The sequence below is a fragment of the Pongo abelii genome, chromosome 11 (assembly GCF_028885655.2).
Source record: "Pongo abelii isolate AG06213 chromosome 11, NHGRI_mPonAbe1-v2.0_pri, whole genome shotgun sequence".
NCBI classification, from domain to species: Eukaryota; Metazoa; Chordata; class Mammalia; order Primates; family Hominidae; genus Pongo; species Pongo abelii.
In genome coordinates, this window is record NC_071996.2 from 118,504,741 (window position 1) to 118,526,406 (window position 21,666).

At 37.2% G+C, this 21,666-nt stretch overlaps 1 protein-coding gene across 1 annotated transcript in view; it reads right to left on the reverse strand.

Moving 5' to 3' along the window:
* ABCA12 (ATP binding cassette subfamily A member 12) overlaps nt 1-14,142 on the reverse strand; it is a 204,750-nt gene extending 190,608 nt beyond the window's left edge. The window contains exon 1 of the mRNA XM_024243578.2: nt 14,074-14,142. Within this exon, the coding sequence (XP_024099346.2) occupies nt 14,074-14,142 (69 nt within the window). The remainder of the gene's footprint in view (nt 1-14,073) is intronic.
* Nucleotides 14,143-21,666: the final 7,524 nt, after the last annotated feature.

The following is a 21,666-nucleotide window of genomic DNA, read 5'->3' on the forward strand; positions in this document are numbered from 1 at the left end:
TTTTGCAATTGTGCATTGTGCTGCTATAAACATGTGTGTGCAAGTACCTTTTCGAATAATGACTTCCTTTCCTCTTGGTAGATATCCAGTAGTGAGATTGCTGGATCAAATAGTAGTTCTACTTTTAGTTCTTTAAGGAATTTCCACACTATTTTTGATAGTGGCTGTACTAGTTTACATTCCCACCAACAATGTAGAAGTGTTCCCTGTTCACCTCATCCATGCCAATGTCTACTCTTTTTTGATTTTTTTATTATGACCATTCTTGCAGGAGTGAAGTGGTATCACATTGTGGTTTTGATTTGCATTTCCCTGATCATTAGTAATGCTGAGCATTTTTTCATATGTTTGTTGGCCATTTGTATATCTTCTTTTGAGAATTGTCTGTTCATGTCCTTAGGCCACTTTTTGATGGGATTGTTTGTTTTTTTCTTGCTGATCTGAGTTCATTGTAGATTCTGGATATTAGTCCTTTGTCAGATGTACAGATTGTGAAGATTTTCTCCCACTCTGTGGGTTGTCTGTTTATTCTGCTGACTGGTCCTTTTGCTGTGCAAAAGCTGTTTCATTTAATTAGGTCGCAGCTATTTATCTTTGTTTTTATTGCATTTGCTTTTGGGTTCTTGGTCATGAAATCCTTGCCTAAGCCAATGTCTAGAAAGGTTTTTCCAATGTTATCTTCTAGAATTTTTATAGTTTCAGGTCTTAGGTTTAAGTCCTTAATCCATCTTGAGCTGATTTTTGTATAAGGTGAGATGAGGATCCAGTTTCATTCTCCTACATGTGGCTAGCCAATTATCCCAGCATCATTTGTTGAAAATGGTGTCCTTTCCCCACTTTATGATTTTGTTTGCTTTGTGGAAGATCGGTTGGCTGTAAGTATTTGGGCTTATTTCTGGGTTCTCTATCCTGTTCCATTGGTCTATGTGCCTATTTTTATACCAGTACCATGCTGTTTTGGTGACTATGGCCTTATAGTAGAGTTTGAAATCAGGTAGTGTGATGCCTCCAGATTTGTTCTTTTTGTTTAGTCTTGCTTTGTCTATGTGGGCTTTTTGGTTCCATATGAATTTTAGAATTGTTTTTTCTAACTCTGAAGAATGATGGTGGTATTTTGATGGGGATTGCATTGAATATGTAGATTGTTTTTGGCAGTGTGGTCATTTTCATAATATTGATTCTACCCAGCCATGAGCATGGGATGTGTTTCCATTTGTTTTCATTGTCTATGATTTCTTTCAGCAGTGTTTCCTAGTTTTCCTTGCACAGGGCTTTCAAGTCCTTTGTTAGGTATATTCCTAAGTATTTTATTTTTTTACAACTAGTGTAAAAGGGGCTGAGTTCTTGATTTAGTTCTCTGTTTGGTCGCTGTTGGTGTAGAGAAGAGCTACTGATTTGTGTTCATTAATCTTGTATCTGGAAACTTCACTGAATTATTTTATCAGTTCTAGGAGCTTTCTGGAGGAGTCGTCAGGGTTTTCAAGGTAAACAATCATATCGTCAGCAAACAATGACAGTTTGACTTCCTCTTTACTGGTTTGGATGCCCTTTATTTATTTATCTTGCCTGATTGCTCTGGCTAGGACTTCCAGTACTAAGTTGAAGAGGAGTGGTGAGAGTGGGCATCCTTGTCTTGTTCCAGTTCTCAGAGGGAATGTTTCAACTTTTCCCCATTCAGTATTATGTTGGCTGTGGGTTTGTCATAGGTGGCTTTTATTACATTAAGGTATGTCCCTTGTATGCCAATTTTGCCACGAGTTTTCATCATAAAGGAACACTGGATTTTGTCAAATGTTTTTCCTGCGTCTATTAAGATGATCATGTGATTTTTGTTTTTAATTCTATTTATGTGGTGTATCACATTTATTGACTTGCATATGTCAAACCATCCCTGCATCCCTGGTATGAAACCCACTTGATCATGGTGAATTATCTTTTTGATATGTTGCTGGATTTGGTTAGCAAGTATTTTGTTAAGGATTTTGGCATCTATATTCTTCAAGGATATTGGTCTGTAGTTTTGTTTTTCGCTTATGTCCTTTCCTGGTTTTGGTATTAAGATGATGCTGACTTCATAGAATAAATTAGGGGGTGGGGAGTTCCTTCTTTCTCTATCTTGTGGAATAGTTTCAAAAGGATTGGTACCAATTCTTCTTTGAATTTGTGGTAGAATTCTGCTGTGAATCTGTCTGGTCCTGGGCTTTATTTCTGTTGGTAATATTTTAATTACCATTTCAATCTCCCTGCTTGTTATTGGTCTGTTCAGGGTATCTAATTCTTCCTGATTTAAGCTAGGAGGGTTGTATTTTTCCAGGAATTTCTCCATCTCTTCTAGGTTTTCTAGTTTATGTGCAGAAAGGTGTTCATAGTAGCCTTGAATGATCTTCTGCATTTCAATGGTGCCAGTTGTATTATCTCGTTTCGTTTCTTAGTGAAGTTACTTGGATTTTCTCTCTTCTTTTCTTGGTTAATCTTGCCAGTGGTCTATTTTATTTATCTTTTCAAAAAAACCAGCTTTTTGTTTCATTTATCTTTTGTAATTTTTTTGTGTTTCAATATCATTTAGTTCTGCTCTGATCTTGGTTATTTCTTCTGTTGGGTTTTGGTTTGGTTTGTTCTTGTTTCTCCAGTTCCTTGAGGTGTGACCTTAGACTGTCAATTTGTGCTCTTTCAGTCTTATTGACGTAGGCCTTTAGGGCTATGAACCTTCCTGTTAGCACTGCCTTTGCTGTATCCCAGAGGTTTTCATAGGTTGTGTCATTATTGTTGTTGAGTTCGAAGAATTTTTAAATTTCCATATGATTTTTGTTTTTGACCCAATGTTCATTCAGGAGCAGGTTATTTAATTTCCATGTGTTTGCATGGTTGTGAAGGCTCCTTTTGGAGTTCATTTCCAGTTTGATTCCACTGTGGTCTGAGAAAGTGCTTGATATAATTTCAATTTTCTTAAATTTACTGAAGCTTGTTTTATGGCCTATCATATGGTCTATCTTGAAGACAGTTCCATGCACTGTTGAATAGAACGTGTGTTCAGCCGTTGTTGGATGAAATGTTCTGTACAGATCTGTTAAGTCCATTTGTTCCAAGGTATAGTTTAATCCATTGTTTCTTTGTTGACTTTCTGCCTTGATGACGTGTCTAATTCTGTCAGTGGAGTACTGAAGTCCCCCACTATTACTATGTTGCTGCCTATCTCATTTCTTATGTCTATTAGTAATTGTTTTATAAATTTGGGAGCTCCAGTATTAGCTGCCTATATGTTGAGGAATGTGATATTCTCCTCTTGGACAAGGCCTTTTACCATTATATAATGTCCCTCTTTGTCTCTTTTAACTGCTGTTGCTTTAAAGTTTGTTTTGTGTGATGCAAGAATAGGTACCCCTGCTTGCTTTTGGTGTCCATTTGCATGAAATGCCTTTTTCCACCCCTTTACTTTATGTGACTCCTTTTGTGCTAGATGGGTCTCCTGAAGGCAGCAGATGTTGGTGAGTTGTTATCCATTCTGTGGTTCTAAATCTTTTAAGTGGGTCATTTAGGCCATTTGCATTCATTGTTGGTATTGCATGGTTGCAATGAGGTACCATTGCATTCATTGTGCTCTTTATTTCATGTGTACTTTCTTTATTTTGCTTTTGCTTTTTAACTTGTATTTTTGTTTTATAGGTCCTGTGTGATTTATTCTTTAAAGAGGTTCTGTTTTGATGTGTTTTCAGGATTTGTTTCAAGATTTAGAGCTCCTTTTGGCAGTTCTTGTAGTGGTGCTTTGGTAATGGCGAATTTTCTCAGCATTTGTCTGAAAAAGACTACATCTTTTCTCCATATATGATGCTTAGTTTTGCTGGATACAAAATTCTTGGCTGATAATTGTTTTATTTAAGGAGGCTATAAAGATAGGGCCTCAATCCCTTCTAGCTTGTAGGGTTTCTGCTGAGAAATCTGCTGTTGATCTGGTAAGTTTTCCTTTATAGGTTACCTGGTGCTTCTGTCTCATAGCTCTTAAGATTCTTGCCTTCATCTTAATTTTGGATAACCTGATGAAAATGTGCCTGGGCAAAGATCTTTTTGTGATGAATTTCCCAGGTGTTCTTTGTGCTTCTTGTAGTTGCACGTCTAGGTCTCTAGCAAGGCTGGGGAAGTTTTCCTCAATTATTCCCCTAAATGTGTTTTCCAAGCTTTTAGAATTCTCTTCTTCCTTAGGAACACCAATTATTCTTAGGTTTGGTCATTTAACATAATTTTAGACTTCTGGGAAGCTTTGTTGACACTTTCTTATTCTTCTTTCTTTGTCTTCGTTGGATTGGATTAATTCTAAGCCCGTGTCTTTGAGCTCTGAATTTCTTTCTTCTACTTCTTCAATTCTATTGTTGAGACTTTCCAGAGCACTTTGCATTTCTAAAAGTTTGTCCAAAGTTTCCTAATTTTTTATTGTTTTTTTTCTTTAAGCTATCTATTTCCTTGACTATTTCTCCCTTCACTTCTTCTTTCATGTTTTGGATTCCCTTGCACTGGGTTTTGCCTTTCTCTGGTCCCTCCCTGATTAGCTTAATAACTAACCTCCCTGAATTATTTTTCAGGTAAATCAGGGATTTCTTCTTGGTTTGGATCCATTGCTGGTGAACTAGTGTGATTTTCTGGAGGTGTTGAAGAGCCTTGTTTTGTCATATTACCAGCATTAGTTTTCTGTTTCCTTGTCATTTGGGTAGGCTCTGTCAGAAGGAAGATCTATGTCTGAAGGTTGTTGTTCAGATTTTTTTGTCCCATGGGGTGTTCCCTTGATGTAGTACTCTCCCTCTTTTCCTGTGGATGTGACTTCCTGTGAGCCAAGAGCAGTGATTGTTGTCTCTCTGCTGGGTCTAGCAACTCAGCTATTCTACCCGACTCTGGACTAGTACTGTGGGTTGTCTGCACAGAGTCCTGTGATGTGAACTGTCTATGGTCTCTCAGCCGTGGATACCAGTGCCTTCAGCTTCTCCTGTGGGGGTGTGTGATTGGGAGAGGAGAGTCTCCCTTTCCACTTCCACAGTTGGGGCACTCACAGTTTTGGAAGGGTCTCAGATCCTTCAGGAGCAGTCCACTTCCTTCAGAACGTCTGTGTCTGATCTCAGGTCTCCGGGTCATGTCCTTGGTGCTGCCTGATCTGCATCCAGGGCGAGCAGGAGTTGCTGTGGGCTCCACACTGACTTTTTAAGTAATAGCCATTCTGACTTGTGTAAGGTGGCATCTCAGTGCGGTTTAAATTTACATTTCTCTTATGATTCACGATATTGAGAATTTTTTCATGTGTTGGTTGACCACTTGTATTTCTTCTTTTGAGAAATATCTGCTCATATCCTTTGCCCAGTTTTTAATGGGGTTGTTCGTTTTCTTTCTGTTGATTTGTTTGAGTTCTTTATAGATTCTAGATATTAATTCATTTTCAGAGGCATAATTGGTAAATAATTTCTCCCATTCTGTAGATTGTCTGCTTATCCTGTTATTTCTTTTGCTGTGCAGAAACATTTTGGTTTGATTAAGTCCCATTTGTCTACTTTTGCTTTGTTGCATTTGCTTTTGGGGTCTTCATTATAAATCCTTTGCCTAGGCTAATGTCCAGAAAAGTTTTTCCAGGCTTTCTTTTAGGATTTTTATAGTTTCAGTCTTTTGTTTGGTCTTTAATCCATCTTGAGTTAATTTTTGTATGTGATGAGAAATAGGGATCCAGTTTCATTCTTCTGCATATGGCTAGCTAGTTACCCAGCACCATTTATTGAATAGGATGTCCTTTCTGCATTGTTATTTTTGTTAGCCTTATTGAAGATCAGTCAGATGTAGGTATGTGGCTTTATTTTGGGGTTCTCTATTCTGTTCCATTGATCTGTGTCTATTTTTGTATCAGTATCATGCTGTTTTAGTTACCGTAGCCTTGTAGTATAATTTGAAGTCAGGTGATGTGATGTCTCCAGATTTGTCCTTTTCCTTAGGAGTACTTTGGCTATTCAGGCTTTCTCTTGGTTCTATGTAAACTTTAGGATTTTTTTTTTTTAATTCTGTGAAAAATGATATTACTAACTTGTTAGGAATTACATTGAGTCTATAGACTGCTTTGGGAATATGGTCATTTTAACAATATTGATTCTTCCAATTCATGAGCATGGAATGTTTTTCCATTTATTGATGTTATCTACAATTTAAAGAAATTAAAGCATCACTGTTTTGTAGTTCTCCTTGTAGAGATCTTTCACCTCCTTGGTTAAATATATGTCTAGGTATTTTTTGTGCGGCTATTTTAAATGGCCTTAAGTTTCTGATTTGGTTCTCAGATATACCATTGTTGCTGTATGAAAAATGCTACTGATTTGTGTATGTTGATTTTGTATCCTGAGACTTACTTAAAGTCACTAATCAGGCCTAGAAGTCTTCTAGAGGAGTCTTTAGGGTTTTTTAGGTATATGATCATGGCATATACCTGTTCATCTCATTGAACAGAGATAAGTTGACTTCCTCTTTTCCAATTTGGATGCCTTTTATTTCTTTCTCTTGCCTGATAGCTCTAGCTAGGACTTTCAGTGCTATGTTCAATAGGAGTAGTGAGACTGAACATCCTTGTCTTGTTCCAATTCTTAGGGGAAATGTTTCAACTTTTCCCCATTCAGTGTGATGTTAGCTGTGGGTCTGTCATATAAGACTCTTATTATTTTGAGGTATGTTTCATTTATGCCTAGTCTGCTGAGGGTTTTTTTTTTAATCACGAAAGGATGTTGGATTTGATGGAATGCTTTTTCTGCATCTATTGAGATGATCATATGGTCTTTGTGCTTAATTCTGCTTATGTGGTGGATCGTGTTTATTGATTTGTGTGTGTTGAGCCATCCTTGCTTCCCTGATCATGATGAATTATTTTTTCATGTGCTGTTGTAGTTTACTAGTATTTTGTTGAGGATTTTTTTATCTATGCTCAGCAGAAATATTGGCCTGTAGTTTTCTTTTTTGTTGTTGTTGTGTCCTTGCCTGATTTTGATAATCATGGTAATACTGGATTCATAGAATGAGTTGGGAAGGGAGCCCTCCTCTTTGATTTTTTTTTTGGGGGATAGTTTCACCAAGATTGGTACCACCTCTTCTTTGTACATCTGGTAAAATTTGGCGATGAATCCATCTTGTCCTGGGCTTTTTTTATCGGGAGATTTTTTTTATTATTGATTTAATTTCATTACTTGTTATTGGTCTGTTCAGGGTTTCTATTTCTTCCTGGTTTAATCTTGGGGGTTGTATGTTTCCAGGAATTTATTCATTTTCTTTAGGTGTTCTAGTTTGTGTGAATAGAGGTATTCATAGTATTCTTTGATGACCTTTTCTGTTTCTCTGGTAACAATTGTGATATCATCTTTATCATTTCTAGTACTTATTTGAATCTTTCTTTTTTCCTTAGTCTAGCTGGTGGTATGTCAATTTTGTTTAGCCTTTCAAAGGATCAACTTTTCATTCATTGATTCTTTCTTTTTTTTTTTTTTTTTTTGGCCTGAATCTCCTTTATTTTTGCTGTGATCTGTGTTGTTCTTTTCTTCTGATAGCTTTTATTTTATTTTGCTCTTGTTTTTCTAGTACCTTCAAGTGTGATGTTAAATTGTTAATTTGAGAGCTTTCTATCTTTTTGATGTAAGCATTTAATGCTATGAAGTTTTTCTTAGCACTGCCTTTGCTATATCCTAGGAGTTTTGGTATGCTGTGTCTTTATTTTTGTTTTGCATTTTTTAAATTTCTGCCATTATTTTATTGTTTACACAAAAGCTGTTCAGGAGAAAGCTGTTTAGTTTCCATGTACTAAAACATGAAAGCTTCTCCTTAGTATTGATTTCCAATCTTATTCCACTGTGGTCCAAGAAGATACTTGATATGATTTCAATTTTTTTGAATTTATTGAGACTTCCCTTTCAGACAAGCATACAGTTAATTTTGGAGACTGTTTCATGCACAGATGAGAAGAATGTATATTCTGCAGTTGTTGGGTATAATGTTCTATAAATGTCTATTAGGTCCTTTTGCTCCATAGTCCAATTTAAGTCCAGAGTTTCCTTGTTGATTTTCCGCCTTGATTATCTGTCTAGTAATATCAGTGGGGTGTTGAAGTCCACCACTATTATTGTATTGCTATTAGTCTGTTTTCCTATGTCTAGTAGTATTTATTTTGTAAAGCTGGGTGCTTCAGTATTGGGTTCATATATACTTGGGATAGTTGGGTTCTTGTTGTATTGAACCTTTTATCATTACACAATGCCTTTGTCCTTTTTTTTTTTAACTGTTGTTGGTTTAATATCTGTTTTATCTAACATGAGAATGGCTATTCCTGCTTGCTTTTCTTTTCCATTTGTGTGATATATCTTTTTCTACCTTTTTACTTTGAGTCTGAATGCATCTTTACCCAGTAGGTGAGTCTCTTGTAGACAGAAGATGGCTGTGTCTTTTTTAAAATCCTATTTGCCATTCTATATCTTTTAAGCAGGGCATTGAGGCATTTATGTTAAAAGTTAATGTTGATACGTGAGATTTTGTTCTTGATGTAATGTTGTTAGCTAGTTCTTTTGAGGTTTCTATTGTGCAGTTGCTTTACAAGATCTGTGAGCTTTGTACTTATGTATCATTTTCTGTGTTGTCCTTTTGTTTCTATGTTTAGAAATCCTTTGAAAATTTCTTGTAGGACCAGGCTAATGATGACAAATTCTCTTAGTGTTTTCTTGTCTGGGAAAGACTTTCTCCTTCATTTATGAGGCTAAGTTTGGCAGGATATAAAATTCCAGCTGGCATTTTTTCTTCTTTAAGGAGGCTAAAAATAGATCTTCATCTTCTCCATTACAGGGCTTCTGCCGAGAAGCCCACTGTTAGTCTAATCAGTTGTCCTTTGTAGGTGCTTTGACTCTTTTCTCTAGCTGGCTTTAAATTTTTTTTTTTTTTTTTTTAAGTATGAACTTTGGATGGTCTGGTGACTATATGAGTTGGTGACGTTTGCCTTGCATAAACTCTCACAAGTGTTCTCTAAATTTATCTGAATCTCTGGTAATATCTGGATGTCTACCATTCAAGCAAGATTGGGGAAATTTTCTTGAATTATTCTCTAAAATATGTTTTTCAAGTTGTTTACTTTTTCTCCTTCTCTATCAAGAATTCCAAAAATATGTAGGTGTGGTCACTTTACATAATCTCATATTTCTCATAGACTTTGTCATCTTAATGGAAGACAAACTCTTATATTATCTAGTCTTTCAGCCTGCAATCTCTTTGCTGTCCCAGGACTCTTCCCTGTCATTAACTAGCATCTCATTAGGTAAGCCTTCCTATTGCTAACCATCTCTGCTGGAATATTTCTTCATTATTTCATTATTTTTAAAGTTAAATTACAAGCCCGGCAGGTTAGCAACTGCACCTAGTTGGCTTTCTCTATTACCTAACATTTCTGTTAGTACTTAATGTATTTTTCTTTACTTTCCTTTGGTATTCATTTTTTTGGCAATACAATTGAGAATTGATATTACCACAGATATTAAAAACCATCAATTTCTAAGGCCTCCTTAGCAGATATGATCTGTTCTTTGGTGGGCTAATTGTTAAGTGGGATCAGAGAATGTTAGGGAAAAAACTCAACTCAGGAACAATAGAGAAGCATCAGGAAGTAATGGAAAGAATATATTCATGCTTGGAGAAATCTGACTTTCAGCTTTAAATTTGTTGTGTGACCTTGGACAAGTCCCTTGAGCATTCTAGGACCCTGTAAAATTAAGTCAGTTAGATATGTCCCAATATTCCAGAATTCTGATATCTTACTTTACAAAAAAAAAAGAGAGAGACATTTACTCCAAGAATAATTTTGAGGGAAGTCACCACCAAAATTAAAGATTCCCTTTTTTTATAGCCAAACTAAATATTTAGCTTATGCTATTCTCATCCTGTTTCTCAGATTGTATAGCTGTTTGTAATTCTCTTCTCATTTTCTATTTTAGTATATATATATATGCTATATATATGCTATATATATGCGCTATATATATGCTATATATATGCGCTATATATATGCTATATATATGCGCTATATATATATGCTATATATATGCGCTATATATATGCTATATATATGCGCTATATATATATGCTATATATATGCTCTATATATATGCTATATATATGCTCTATATATATGCTATATATATGCTCTATATATATGCTATATATATGTTATATATATGCTATATATATGCTATATATATATGCTATATATATGTTATATATATGCTATATATATATGCTATATATATGCTCTATATAGATATGCTCTATATGTATATGCTCTATATATATGCTCTATATATATGCTATATATATATGCTATATATATATGCTATATATATGCTATATATATGCTATATATATATGGTATATATATGCTATATATATGGTGTATATATATGCTATATATGCTATATATATATGCTATATATATGCTATATATATATATGCTATATATATATGCTATATATGCTATATATATATGCTATATATATATGCTATATATGCTATATATATATATGCTATATATATATGCTATATATGGAGAGAGAGAGAGAGAGAGAGAGAGAGACAGGGTCAAACTTTTTTGCCCAGGCTGGAGTACAGGGGCTCAATCTAGGCTCACTGTAGCCTTGACCTCCCAGGTTCAGGTAATCCTCCCATCTCAACTTCCCAAGTAGCTGGGAATACAGGCATGCGCCACCATGCCCAGCTAATTTTTGTATTTTAAATAGAAACAGGGTTTACCATGTTGCCCAAGCTGGTCTCGACCTCCTAGGCTCAAGTCATCCACCTGCCTTGGCCTCTCAAAGGATTATAGGCATAAGCCACTGTACCTGGCCAGCAAATACTTTTAAAAAAATTATTTATTTTTCTTTTTTTGAGACAGAGTTTCACTGTGTTACCCAGGCTGGAGTGCAGTGGCACGATCTCAGCTCACTGCAACCTCCACCTCCCAGGTTCAAGCAATTCTCCTCTGCCTCAGCCTCCCAAGTAGCTGGGATTACAGGCACCTGCCATCCTGCCCAGCTAATTCTTGTATATTTTTAGTAGAGTTTTGCCATATTGGCCAGGCTGGTCTTGAACTCCTAACCTTAAGTGATCCACCGGATTCGGCCTCCCAAAGGGCTGGGATTACAGGCATGAGCCACTGTGCACTGTGCATATACTTTTATAATCAACACATTTCCTCATTAATCTCCAATCTACCTTAATATTTTTACTATATCTTTGTTTTCCTTTGCTTTTTCCATGTGTCATTTGTTTCTCCATTAATAAATTCTTAACTTCTTCTCTTTTGAATTAGTCTTCCCACCACCTTGCTTTGTGATGAAATTTCTAAAAAAAATTAGGCAAAGTTGTCATGGTGGTGATGTTTCCATTTTTCTTTACCATTAAGTAAGGACTATACAATTCCTGTGTCCATAGCTTAATTTCTGTTTTTCTGTGAGTAAAAGTATATTTTGAATGTACAATTTTTAGAATGATTATGAATGTAGAAATATAAAGCTTGCATTTTAAATTATTATTTGATGGATAACCAAGTCTAGTTCCTACAAAAACACTCTTCTCCTCAAATTCATATGTACCTTCATTTCACATTTTGTCTGTCTTCTAATTTGCCTATAATTTCTCTTTAATTTTTTTTCATTTTATCCCCCTTTAGATCTTTAATTCCAACTTTCCAACCTCTTATTCCTCTCTTCCTTTTTAAGTGTAATGCCATCACACATATATCCTTCCCACAAGTGTCTTCAAGTCTTTTTCCCAACATGGAGAGACAGAGCTGACCCTAGGCGAAACTGTGAAGGAAATTTCTCTTTCTTTGCACTTCCCCCCTCCACTCAGAATTGTCCTTCCTTTTTCTTTTGCATCACCATCTTCTACAGGTGTCTCTTGTCCCTCTGGTTGGTTATAATGGATTCAGGTTGGCCTTCTGTATTGTCCCAAATTTTGGACTTTTTCTGACCTCACTCTGCCATGAAGACTTATCTGTTCTGGTTTCCATTTGTTTAAGGTGCACTTAAGATCTGAATCATTTCCTGTCCCAAAATGAACTAATGGGTCATGTATTCTCCCTCCCTAGGAAAAGTATAGTTACCAGAGTTTATTTAGGGGTTTTGACTAGATGGGAATAATGCAAGGTGTCATGCTTGAAAAACTTTTAATATCTGACTTGCATCTCCCCTAAATATTTCACCATGTCCAGCAAACACTGACTAAAATGAAGAGAAACCCCAAAGGAGAAAATTGATATACCCACTACTTTCAAAATGAGGAAAAAAAATTGTCATTAAAATTTCTAAAGATAAAATTTCTCAGTGAAAAACAAACATCTTCACCTGAGATTTGGGTGTTTTTTTTTTCCTATAACTTTTTTTTACACAAAATAGAGTTGTAAAAGAAACAGACCTCAGCATTCAGATTACTGGCAATAACACACACAGATTTTCGTTCCTCTGTGTTTTTGTTTTTAGCTATTGAATTTTTATCACTTACAAACTTGACTGTATGTGGATTTCTTCCTTTTACCCACGGTATCTTCTCCTGAATTTCCTTTCATTATTAATCTGCATAAAATATGACACACATTGCCTCAAATCCCTCACTAATCTATTTGCTAAGTGTGTCAGTATTATAAAGCACTTTGAAATACATTAGCACATTTGGTACTTCCCCCAGTATGAGTTAGATGTGGCAGGCTTCATGCCACATCTAACTAATCATGTCACATCTAACTCATCATGCCACATCATGGTGGGAAAAACAGTGCTTAGAGAAACTGTCTTAAGCTACTTAAGTTACATGAGGAGCAGTAGCAGGGGCCCCAACTCGCATGCTCTGACCACATGACCACATCCACACACCCAGGATCCTTTCCCTGCTTATACCACACAGAATCAACCACATGATAATTATGGGGAGGTTTTCTTCTGTGCTTTTTTTTTCCAGTTAAAAACCAAATAAAAACATGAATGAATTTATAATTTTATATTCAAACCCCACACCCATGCAATCACATGTCTTAGAATTTTAAAGCCCTACCCACAAAATTCACAAGGGTAAGTGAACATCTACTTCCTCCTCTTAGTACATACATCAAAACACTCAAGTAAAATGTCAGGCACTCCAAGCAAGCCTGGAGCGAGATAAGGTGCATAGATAAAATGCTGGTTTCTGTATGATGCATATTATTTGCATAATATTTACATTACTCATTCAAGGCTGGGAATTACCACTTTAAAATAAAGTATATTGAATACCTTTCTGGATTTCCCAGGTTTTTAAACATTCTTCTGAATATATAACAATTCTCAGAAACCAATTCCTTTCTCAGTCATCCTGGGAGCCATCTGATGAGGATCTAATAGCTAACTTTGTAATTAGAACGCAAACATTAATGTAAGAGTACAAAAAAGACGTTGCAATGAGCGAGAGAAGATAGATTGTAGTAGTAAAGTTAAGTGATTCAATAATATTCTTAAAACATGGCACATATACATACTCGTTTGGTATTCCCAGTAAATGATTTTTAGATACTAAAATTTCTCAGTAGCTTTTCTATACTAATAGCCTTCAAACTATTTCTGTTCTTTATTTTACTTTTCAAACAAACTTACCATGGCTTTCAGTTTTTCAGTATATTTCTTCCCATTTATTGTACATTTCAAATAATACTTTTCTTTCCTCTATCCCATTTTTAACTAAATTCATTAAGAAAAGTTCTGAAAGCCTTTTGGCTTGAAACCAGAATTCAACGTTCCAGTTCAGCCAGTAACCAGTCATGTTCTTTTTTTTGCCCAGGGCATGTCCTGATTTACTCTTTTAATTTACTGAAATCAAAAGGCTGCTTTTGGGGGCATGTTAAGACTCGCTCCATTAGCTATAAGACAGATAGGGGGATGAATTATAAATATCTTACTTCCTGCTTTGGAAAATGCCTTTAAACTCTTCTGTTTTTACTTCTCATTAATATCACATTTTAGGATTACCTGGCGTATTGCCCCATGACCCATAATCCCACACTTTTTAACTCACCGGCTGCCTTTTTACACCTAGCCAATTTTTCCAGACCAGGATCTGAAGCTGATGAAACAGGGAAGCCATCCTTCAAATGCCCCAAATGAGAGATTTCCTCTTCTTTTTTCCACTCCACAAATGAAGAATTGATGCCCCGTCCAACCTGTTGTATGTCAGTGTATCAGTACCCCTTTCACGGCATAGCTTCCTTGAGGGCTGGGGTAAGAAACCCACAGTTCTTCTGTTTCTGCTGGATTTTTCCCTGTGGTTATTCCTTAACCAAGAGGCACTTCTCAATCAACCCTTCTTCCAAAAGAAGGACCCAGATCAGTATCTTTGGGTGGCTTATACTTATTTTAAAATAATATCCAGTTGCTGCTTGTTGCATGAAGTCCAGACTCAAGAGAGAATGAGCATCATTCAGATAATGCCTCACTGAAAAAAAAAAAAAAAAAAAAAGGCAGCAGCTGAACCCACACCTCCTACTCTCCATGAAATGAATTGCCTATCCACACCTTAGAGAACATGTCACCCGCACTGGATGCGTCACAGGAATTAGGGGGTGGGACCCTTGCCAGGCCAGTAGGACTTGTCCTACATTCTCTTGTCTTCTTTCCTGCACACAGTGTCTGCTCTAGCAGAGGCAGGGCACAGAGAGCATTTCACAGACACTGGGCCCAGTGACTCTTTAATATTAAAGTGTCATTAAAATGATTTAAGTCAATAAGGCCAGAGCTTAGCTGCAAAGCTCTGAGCCTCAGCCCATCGTTAGATATACTAGGGAAAGTATCCACCTTTAACCTAAAGTTGAATGTTTCGATTTTGGGGGAAGTGACTATGTTGGCCAGGTCCCACCTTTCATCACAATGTACTAGGTTAAGCACAGGGCAGAAAAGGAAAGGTAGGCTATAGGGGACATAAATGACAAACTGGAGTCCCTCAATTCGCGAGTGGAGATTCACATGTCTATTACAGGCAAGCCACATTGTTTCAGGCTCTTATAGTGAAAGGGGACACAGGCTGATCCAAGATATTTCTGTTTCCTCTTTCCATGACACATTCCTCCCTCTCTAAGATCCTGCCTTTCAAAGTTATCCCCGAGTTGACATCTTCAATGAAGCCTTTTTGGATATACCCCATAGGATAGATTCTCTTGCCTTTGAATCTAGCATCATTCTTTGTTGCCCTCTCTCAAGGAACTTCAAGTTTTTGCATTATTTTTATTTGTGTATGTCTTATTTTTCCTACAAGATTATAAATTATTTGAGGACATGGACTATTTTATATCACAGTACTTTACATATCAGTAGTGTTCAATACTTGCTGCTGAATGTAATTGAATAAACTACTGGAGCCAAGGCTAGTAGGGTGAAGCTCCCCTTTGATCTTCACACCTACCCAGACTAATCCAGACTCTACTTGCAAAATCCATTAAAGCATTAAGAGTTCTCCCTTCGCCAGGCACGGTGGCTCACGCCTGTAATCCCAGCACTTTGGGAGGCCGAGACGGGCTGATCACTTGAGGTCAGGAGTTCAAGACCAGCCTCGCAAACATGGTGAAACCCCATCTCTACTAAAAACACAAAAATTAGCCAGGTATGGTGGTGGGCACCTGTAATCCCAGCTACTTGGGAGGCTGAGGAGGGAGAATTGCTTGAAACCGGGAGGCAGAGGTTGCAGTGAGCTGAGGTGGCGCCACTGCACTCCAGCCTGGGCAAAAGAGCGAGACTCCACCTCCCCCCCCCAAAAAAAGGAATCTAGCACAGGTCCTGCCTCATAGTAAGTAGTCAATTAATTCTTATTAATTGGGTAGCAATGTTTGCTAAGGACTTAATGAATCATCCTAGGAGTCCTATTATATAGAAACTGTCATTATTCCCATTTTCAGTGGAAGAAAGTGATATTTAGAAGTGCCATAACTTGCCGGAGTTCACCTAGTTAGCAGTGAGGACAGTGGGAACAGCAGAGAAGGAACTCGAACCTCATTTCTGTACTGTTAATCTCTGTGCTATGTTTTCTCCAGTCCTATGTATTACACTTCACAGGAAGAGCTGAGAAACAAATGAACATCAGGGATTTTCCCTGTTTCTCTAGGTGGGTCTATAAATCACTTGTAGAGATTTTTTTTGTAGGTACACGAATGAAAAATTATGGCCAAAATGAATTCACAAAGAGTAGTTGTTCCAGGAATTCAGGAGAAGGAAGTCTGCTCTTTTAGGCTTCTTGATAGAGCCTCACGGCACTTCCCAGCCTGGCTCTTGCCAGCTTCATCAGTTGTCTCTCCACCTTCAGCCCTCCCTCCTGCCATCTGCTAGAATACTTTAGATGAGGACTGTTCACTTTCAGACTTTGGTCATGCTGTTCCCTCTGCCCAAAATGAAATTGTGCTCATTCTCAAACGACTGACTCAAGTGTTACTTCCCCTCTGAAGCCTTTTCCAGCACTTCTACCCACCACACCCCCAACCCCAGCTGAATTAATCACCCCTTCATCTGTTTTCCCATAAAGCTTTGTTCGCACAGATAGCCAACTCCCTTATTACCTTCTAGTATAGTCAGTCTCTCTGTCCATACTCTGAGCCCCTTGAGTACAGGGACCAGGTATCATGGAACACCATGATTTTGAGATAAATTCTATATTCCTGAATGGTGAGAATTCTGACCCAACTAAATCTAAGAGCTGGTCTGAAGTAGTAGAATATAAAGTTGGAGAGTTAGGGACCTAAAGCTAAAGAGGAGAAGATGTCATATTGCGGATTGAAAATGAAAAGTTCCTGGAAACTCTTCTTAAGAGATAGAATATGATAAAGCCGATGCTGTGGGATGATGAAAATGTTAGTAGAATGAGAAACTGATTGAAGTTGAGACTTAAAACCCTTTTTATGATTAGAAGAAAACAAGCGAATTGAGTTAGTGATGATGTAAAACAGTTCAGAAATTTTAACAGCAACCAGATTATAATTTTACTCCTTTGTCTCAGCACTGGTTGTTGTGTATAGCATCAGTGACAACTTTGTTTGTTTGTTTTACCATCAACTGACTTTTACATTAAGGTGCTATGGGATACTTATTGCATACAGGACCTGATCTTTATAATAAACCTGTGAGGTCAACATTATTATACCTGCTGTATAGATGAAGATGCATAGGACAAGTAGCTTCCTGAGGTCACACAGATAATGAGTGTCAGAACAGTAATTTGAACCCAGGTTTCTGTGTCTGCAAAACCTGTTCTCCAACAGGCCCTCATAAAGCAAGCATGGGTAAGAAAACACAGCAAGTGCACGCATTTAACCTAGGTGGAAATGTGCAACAAGTTGGGAAATTGAAGCTAACTCACGGTAAAAATAACAGCATCCTACTTTTATAAGAAGGGTGGGACTCCACCCAAGATTACAATAATGAGGCACCAGCTGCTAATACCTCATTACCTAAGATCCACCTGCGATGTAAGACGTTGATAGCTGATGCTATGAAGCAGGTGGGTGTGAGGAAGGTATCAGATTCAGGATTTTCAAGTGCTTTATCAGCACTGAGACACTCCAATGATAATGTAGACAAAAGAATTGTGTCAAGAAGCAACTGGTAAAAATCTGATCCACAAAACCTGAAAACAAGACATATTTCAAGGGAGCTTTAAAAAGTCTCACTCACTCCAAGCTGTTACAGAGCATCTTATGCCTCCAAGGTGATTTCAATGGCATGAAATTCCTCATCAAAAATAACACAGTCATGTCAGGGACCAAGTCTGATAAATCAATCGATTATCTTACATTGAGCCATGTGAGTATAGCAATTTCAGGGTGATTTCCCATCTTGTGAAGAATTATTCATCCACTCACTCAGGGTGAGTAATCATTTTCTTAAACTGGTGATGTTGAATTAATTTTACTACATGTGTAGCTGTAATCTTGTGAGGCTAAGAAAAAAAAACTGATGCCTGTAAAATTTAGAATTTTTTGGCCAACCTATTCAAACTGATGGAAAGACATTGGGTAGAGTATTCAGAAAGATCATCTCCTCCTCTTTGCAATGTAAGTTTTAATAATCAATTCTCCATTTTAAAGGAAAAATGAAAAATAGTATTTTTTCTTCTCAATTTATGTTTTCCCCTCATAAAACCTTAAACAGCTTAAAAGACAAATCTATATATTTATTTACTATAACTTGTTTCTTCATGGAAAAAATACAACAAGCCAATTTTTGCATGTGTTTTAGTCTTTTATGACTGGCCTGTTCCCAGAGCAATTTAAAAAAGAATATCCCAATAGTAAAGGTTTCTATAGCATGCATTCTCTTGGGCACAACAAAAAGTATCTTAGAAAAGATTAATTTTATTAAATAAGCTAGAAAATGATCATTTCTAGCATTTTCAAATTCCAACTTATAAGAAAAATAAGTCACCCAGTTATCTGTCCCCTCAATCTTGAGCAACACACAGGTTTTCTTTTTTTTTCTTTTTTTTTTTTTTGAGGTGGAGTCTTGCTCTGTCACCCATGCTGGAGTGCAGGGGTGCAATCTCAGCTCATTGCAACCTCTGCCTCTCGGGTTCAAGCGATTCTCCCGCCTCAGCCTCCTGAGTAGCTGAGATTGCAGGCATGCGCCACCATGCCCAGCTAATTTGTGTATTTTTAGTAGAGATGGTGTTTCACCATGTTGGTCAGGCTGGTCTCGAACTCCTGACGTCATGATCCGCCCCCCTCAGCCTCCCATTTTGTTTGTGCAAATACTACTGTAATACTTTGAAAGTATAAGGCTAGGGGGTAAAGGAACTAGTCAATAATTTCAATTCAAATCAATAATCAAACATTTTAGTCGAAAAGTCTCATTTAAGCACTAACTGATTAGCAATATTTTTTTGTTTTTGTTTTTGTTTTTGAGACGGAGTCTTGCTCTGTCGCCCAGGCTGGAGTGCAGGGGCGCAATCTCAGCTCACTGCAACCTCTGCCTCTCTGGTTCAAGCGATTCTCCTGCCTCAGCCTCCTTAGTAGCTGGGATTACAGGCATGCGCCATCATGCCTGGCTAATTTTTTGTACTTTTGGCAGAGATGGGGTTTCACCATATTGGCCAGGCTGGTTTTGAACTCATGACCTCAAGTGATCCACCCGACTCAGCTTCCCAAAGTGCTGGAATTACAGACATGAGCCACCACGCCCAGCCTGATCAGTAATATTTTGGAAGCAGAGGAGAAGGAAAGGTACAGGGGGAAGAGAAAGGGAACAACTGATTGGCACGTGTAGTGGTAGCTGATAGCTTGACTCTTGAACAACAGAATGTACAAATAGAGTAGGATAAATTCACAAGTCCACACTCAAAAATATCCATTTTTGTATGTGTTTATATAGATGTAAACATGTACCATATATGCTTCTTTACAAATATGTAGCTAGAGATAAAAAGTATATTCAAAAGTATGTAAAAAAAATTCACAAAATTTTAACCATTAGATAAGCACATATGGATTGTAAATGGGAAGAAAATGGTATATAATAAAAATGAAACATCTGGCTCTCCAGATATGCATTTTAATGAGTTTTTTAATGATAGCATGGACAAGCAGAACATATGGCCGTTATATCAGTGAAGTCTTGCTACAGATAACTGGACAGAGATTTTGAATCAAATTTTGCAGCATATAGTTTCACCCATGGTATTTTTCTAAACACATCAACTTCTAAATTAACTAACTGTGCATTCATTAATTTGTATTATGATTGGGAGCATCAAGTTTATATTTTAACCCTTTTCCAAGGGGGAAGTACTCCCATATAACACACAATAAATATATCTCAATCTAAAATAATCACGTAAGTGGCAGGAATGACATTAACCTTGCCCATTCTGTTACTACTTGTGATTTTTTTCTGCATGGAATTGTTTTGAAAGCTAGTTGTGACCTATATACAGACAATAATAAAAGAAGAAATTTGTCCAAAACACTCTGAGAGACTTGCACAAACTTCTCTACCACAGAAACTTTTATGGGAAACGTAATCTCATTCTCACCTACAGCTTGACCCTCAAATCATCAGCCTTCCTCCAATAATGAAAGTTCACTGCTTAGAGCCAACAACCATTTTGTGTAGCACAAGGAGCCCATGAAACAGAATTCTGTTGACGCCATGGCTCTGCAGCCTCAGAAGGTCATTGGCAAGATGCCACTTTGATATAGCAACTTCATTCCCTAAACTAGGGGCCATGTGAGAAATGTCAAATCACATTGAAAGCGAAGGTACAAACTTACTGCAAGGGGAGAGAATGCCATAGGGCTTATTGAAAGAATTGTTTTGATGCACAAAGAAGCAGAGAATGTGGAGGGAAAGAGCAGAGGAGCCCTACTGAAGAGATAGGTGTTGAAGCCAAGCTACCACTTTCTGAGGGTCAATTGCTTTATCTAGAAAGTGAGGTGATAATTATTCTCAGCCTACAGGTTTACTGGGGAATTAAACTAAAAGATCAAACAAATATAAATAACCTAGAGGATAGTTGAGGCCACTTCTGCCTCCCTGATTCCTGCCATCTGTGCAGTGGCTTGGGTTAATACCCTATACAACCCAGATGGAAACTCATTGGTGGTGTATATTAATTGAAAGCAAAACAAAACAAAAACAAAAAAAACACACACAAAGTATTCTGTGAGTTTAGCACATTTTTTTTTTTTGAGACTGAGTTTCTCTCTTGTCGCCTAGGCTGTAGTGCAATGGTGCAATCTTGGCTCACTGCAACCTCCGCCTCCCAGGTTCAAGCAATTCTCTTACCTCGGCCTCCTGAGTAGCTGGGATTACAGATGCCTGCCACCATGCCTAGCTAACTTTTGTATTTTTAGTAGAGATGGAGTTTCACCATGTTGGCCAGGCTGGTCTCAATCTCTTGACCTCAAGTGATCTGCCCGTCTCGGCCTCCCAAAATGCTGGGATTACAGGCATGATTAGCACACTTATTAATGATTAGGGGGTGACAAGTTGTTGCATGTATATGGCCTCTCACAATCTCCCCAACTCAACCTTTTTTCTCTCCCCCTTCCATTTCCTTCTTCTCTTTACTCCATTCTTCCTCATCCCTTTCCAGGACAATTAAATTCCTCTCATTTCTGCTGAGTAGTTTAGAACCCTTCTCTGAAGCTATAGTGCTTCCTGACCTCCAGACTCCAGAGGAATACATTCACATCCAAGCTTCTCAGTCACTAGAATAAAAGCTGTTCTGTTTTCACTACATGAGAAACTCTGGTAGCAGCTCCTAAAGTAATAAAAATTTCACCAACTCTTTACACTTAATTACTGTTATTATTGACTAAAATAATGCTTGATCACTTGGAACCTTCAGAACAATGACAATCCAGGAAGATAATGAGATTAATTCCACAGCAATTATTTCAAACTCAAAGTAATATTCAATTACCCATCAGGACACATGAAATACTGTCACTTTCTATTGTTTCTTATACTCAAGACAGTGTGAGGAGAAGTGTAAACCCTTCTGGGATCCCTGACATATTCTCAGGAGCCCAGAAATTCTTTTTGAAGATTGAGTATTTTGTTGCTTTCATATTTATAACACTCTGAAAAATTAAAGTTAGTCTACTCTGCTTCATCTGGATGACCCAGTCTGAAC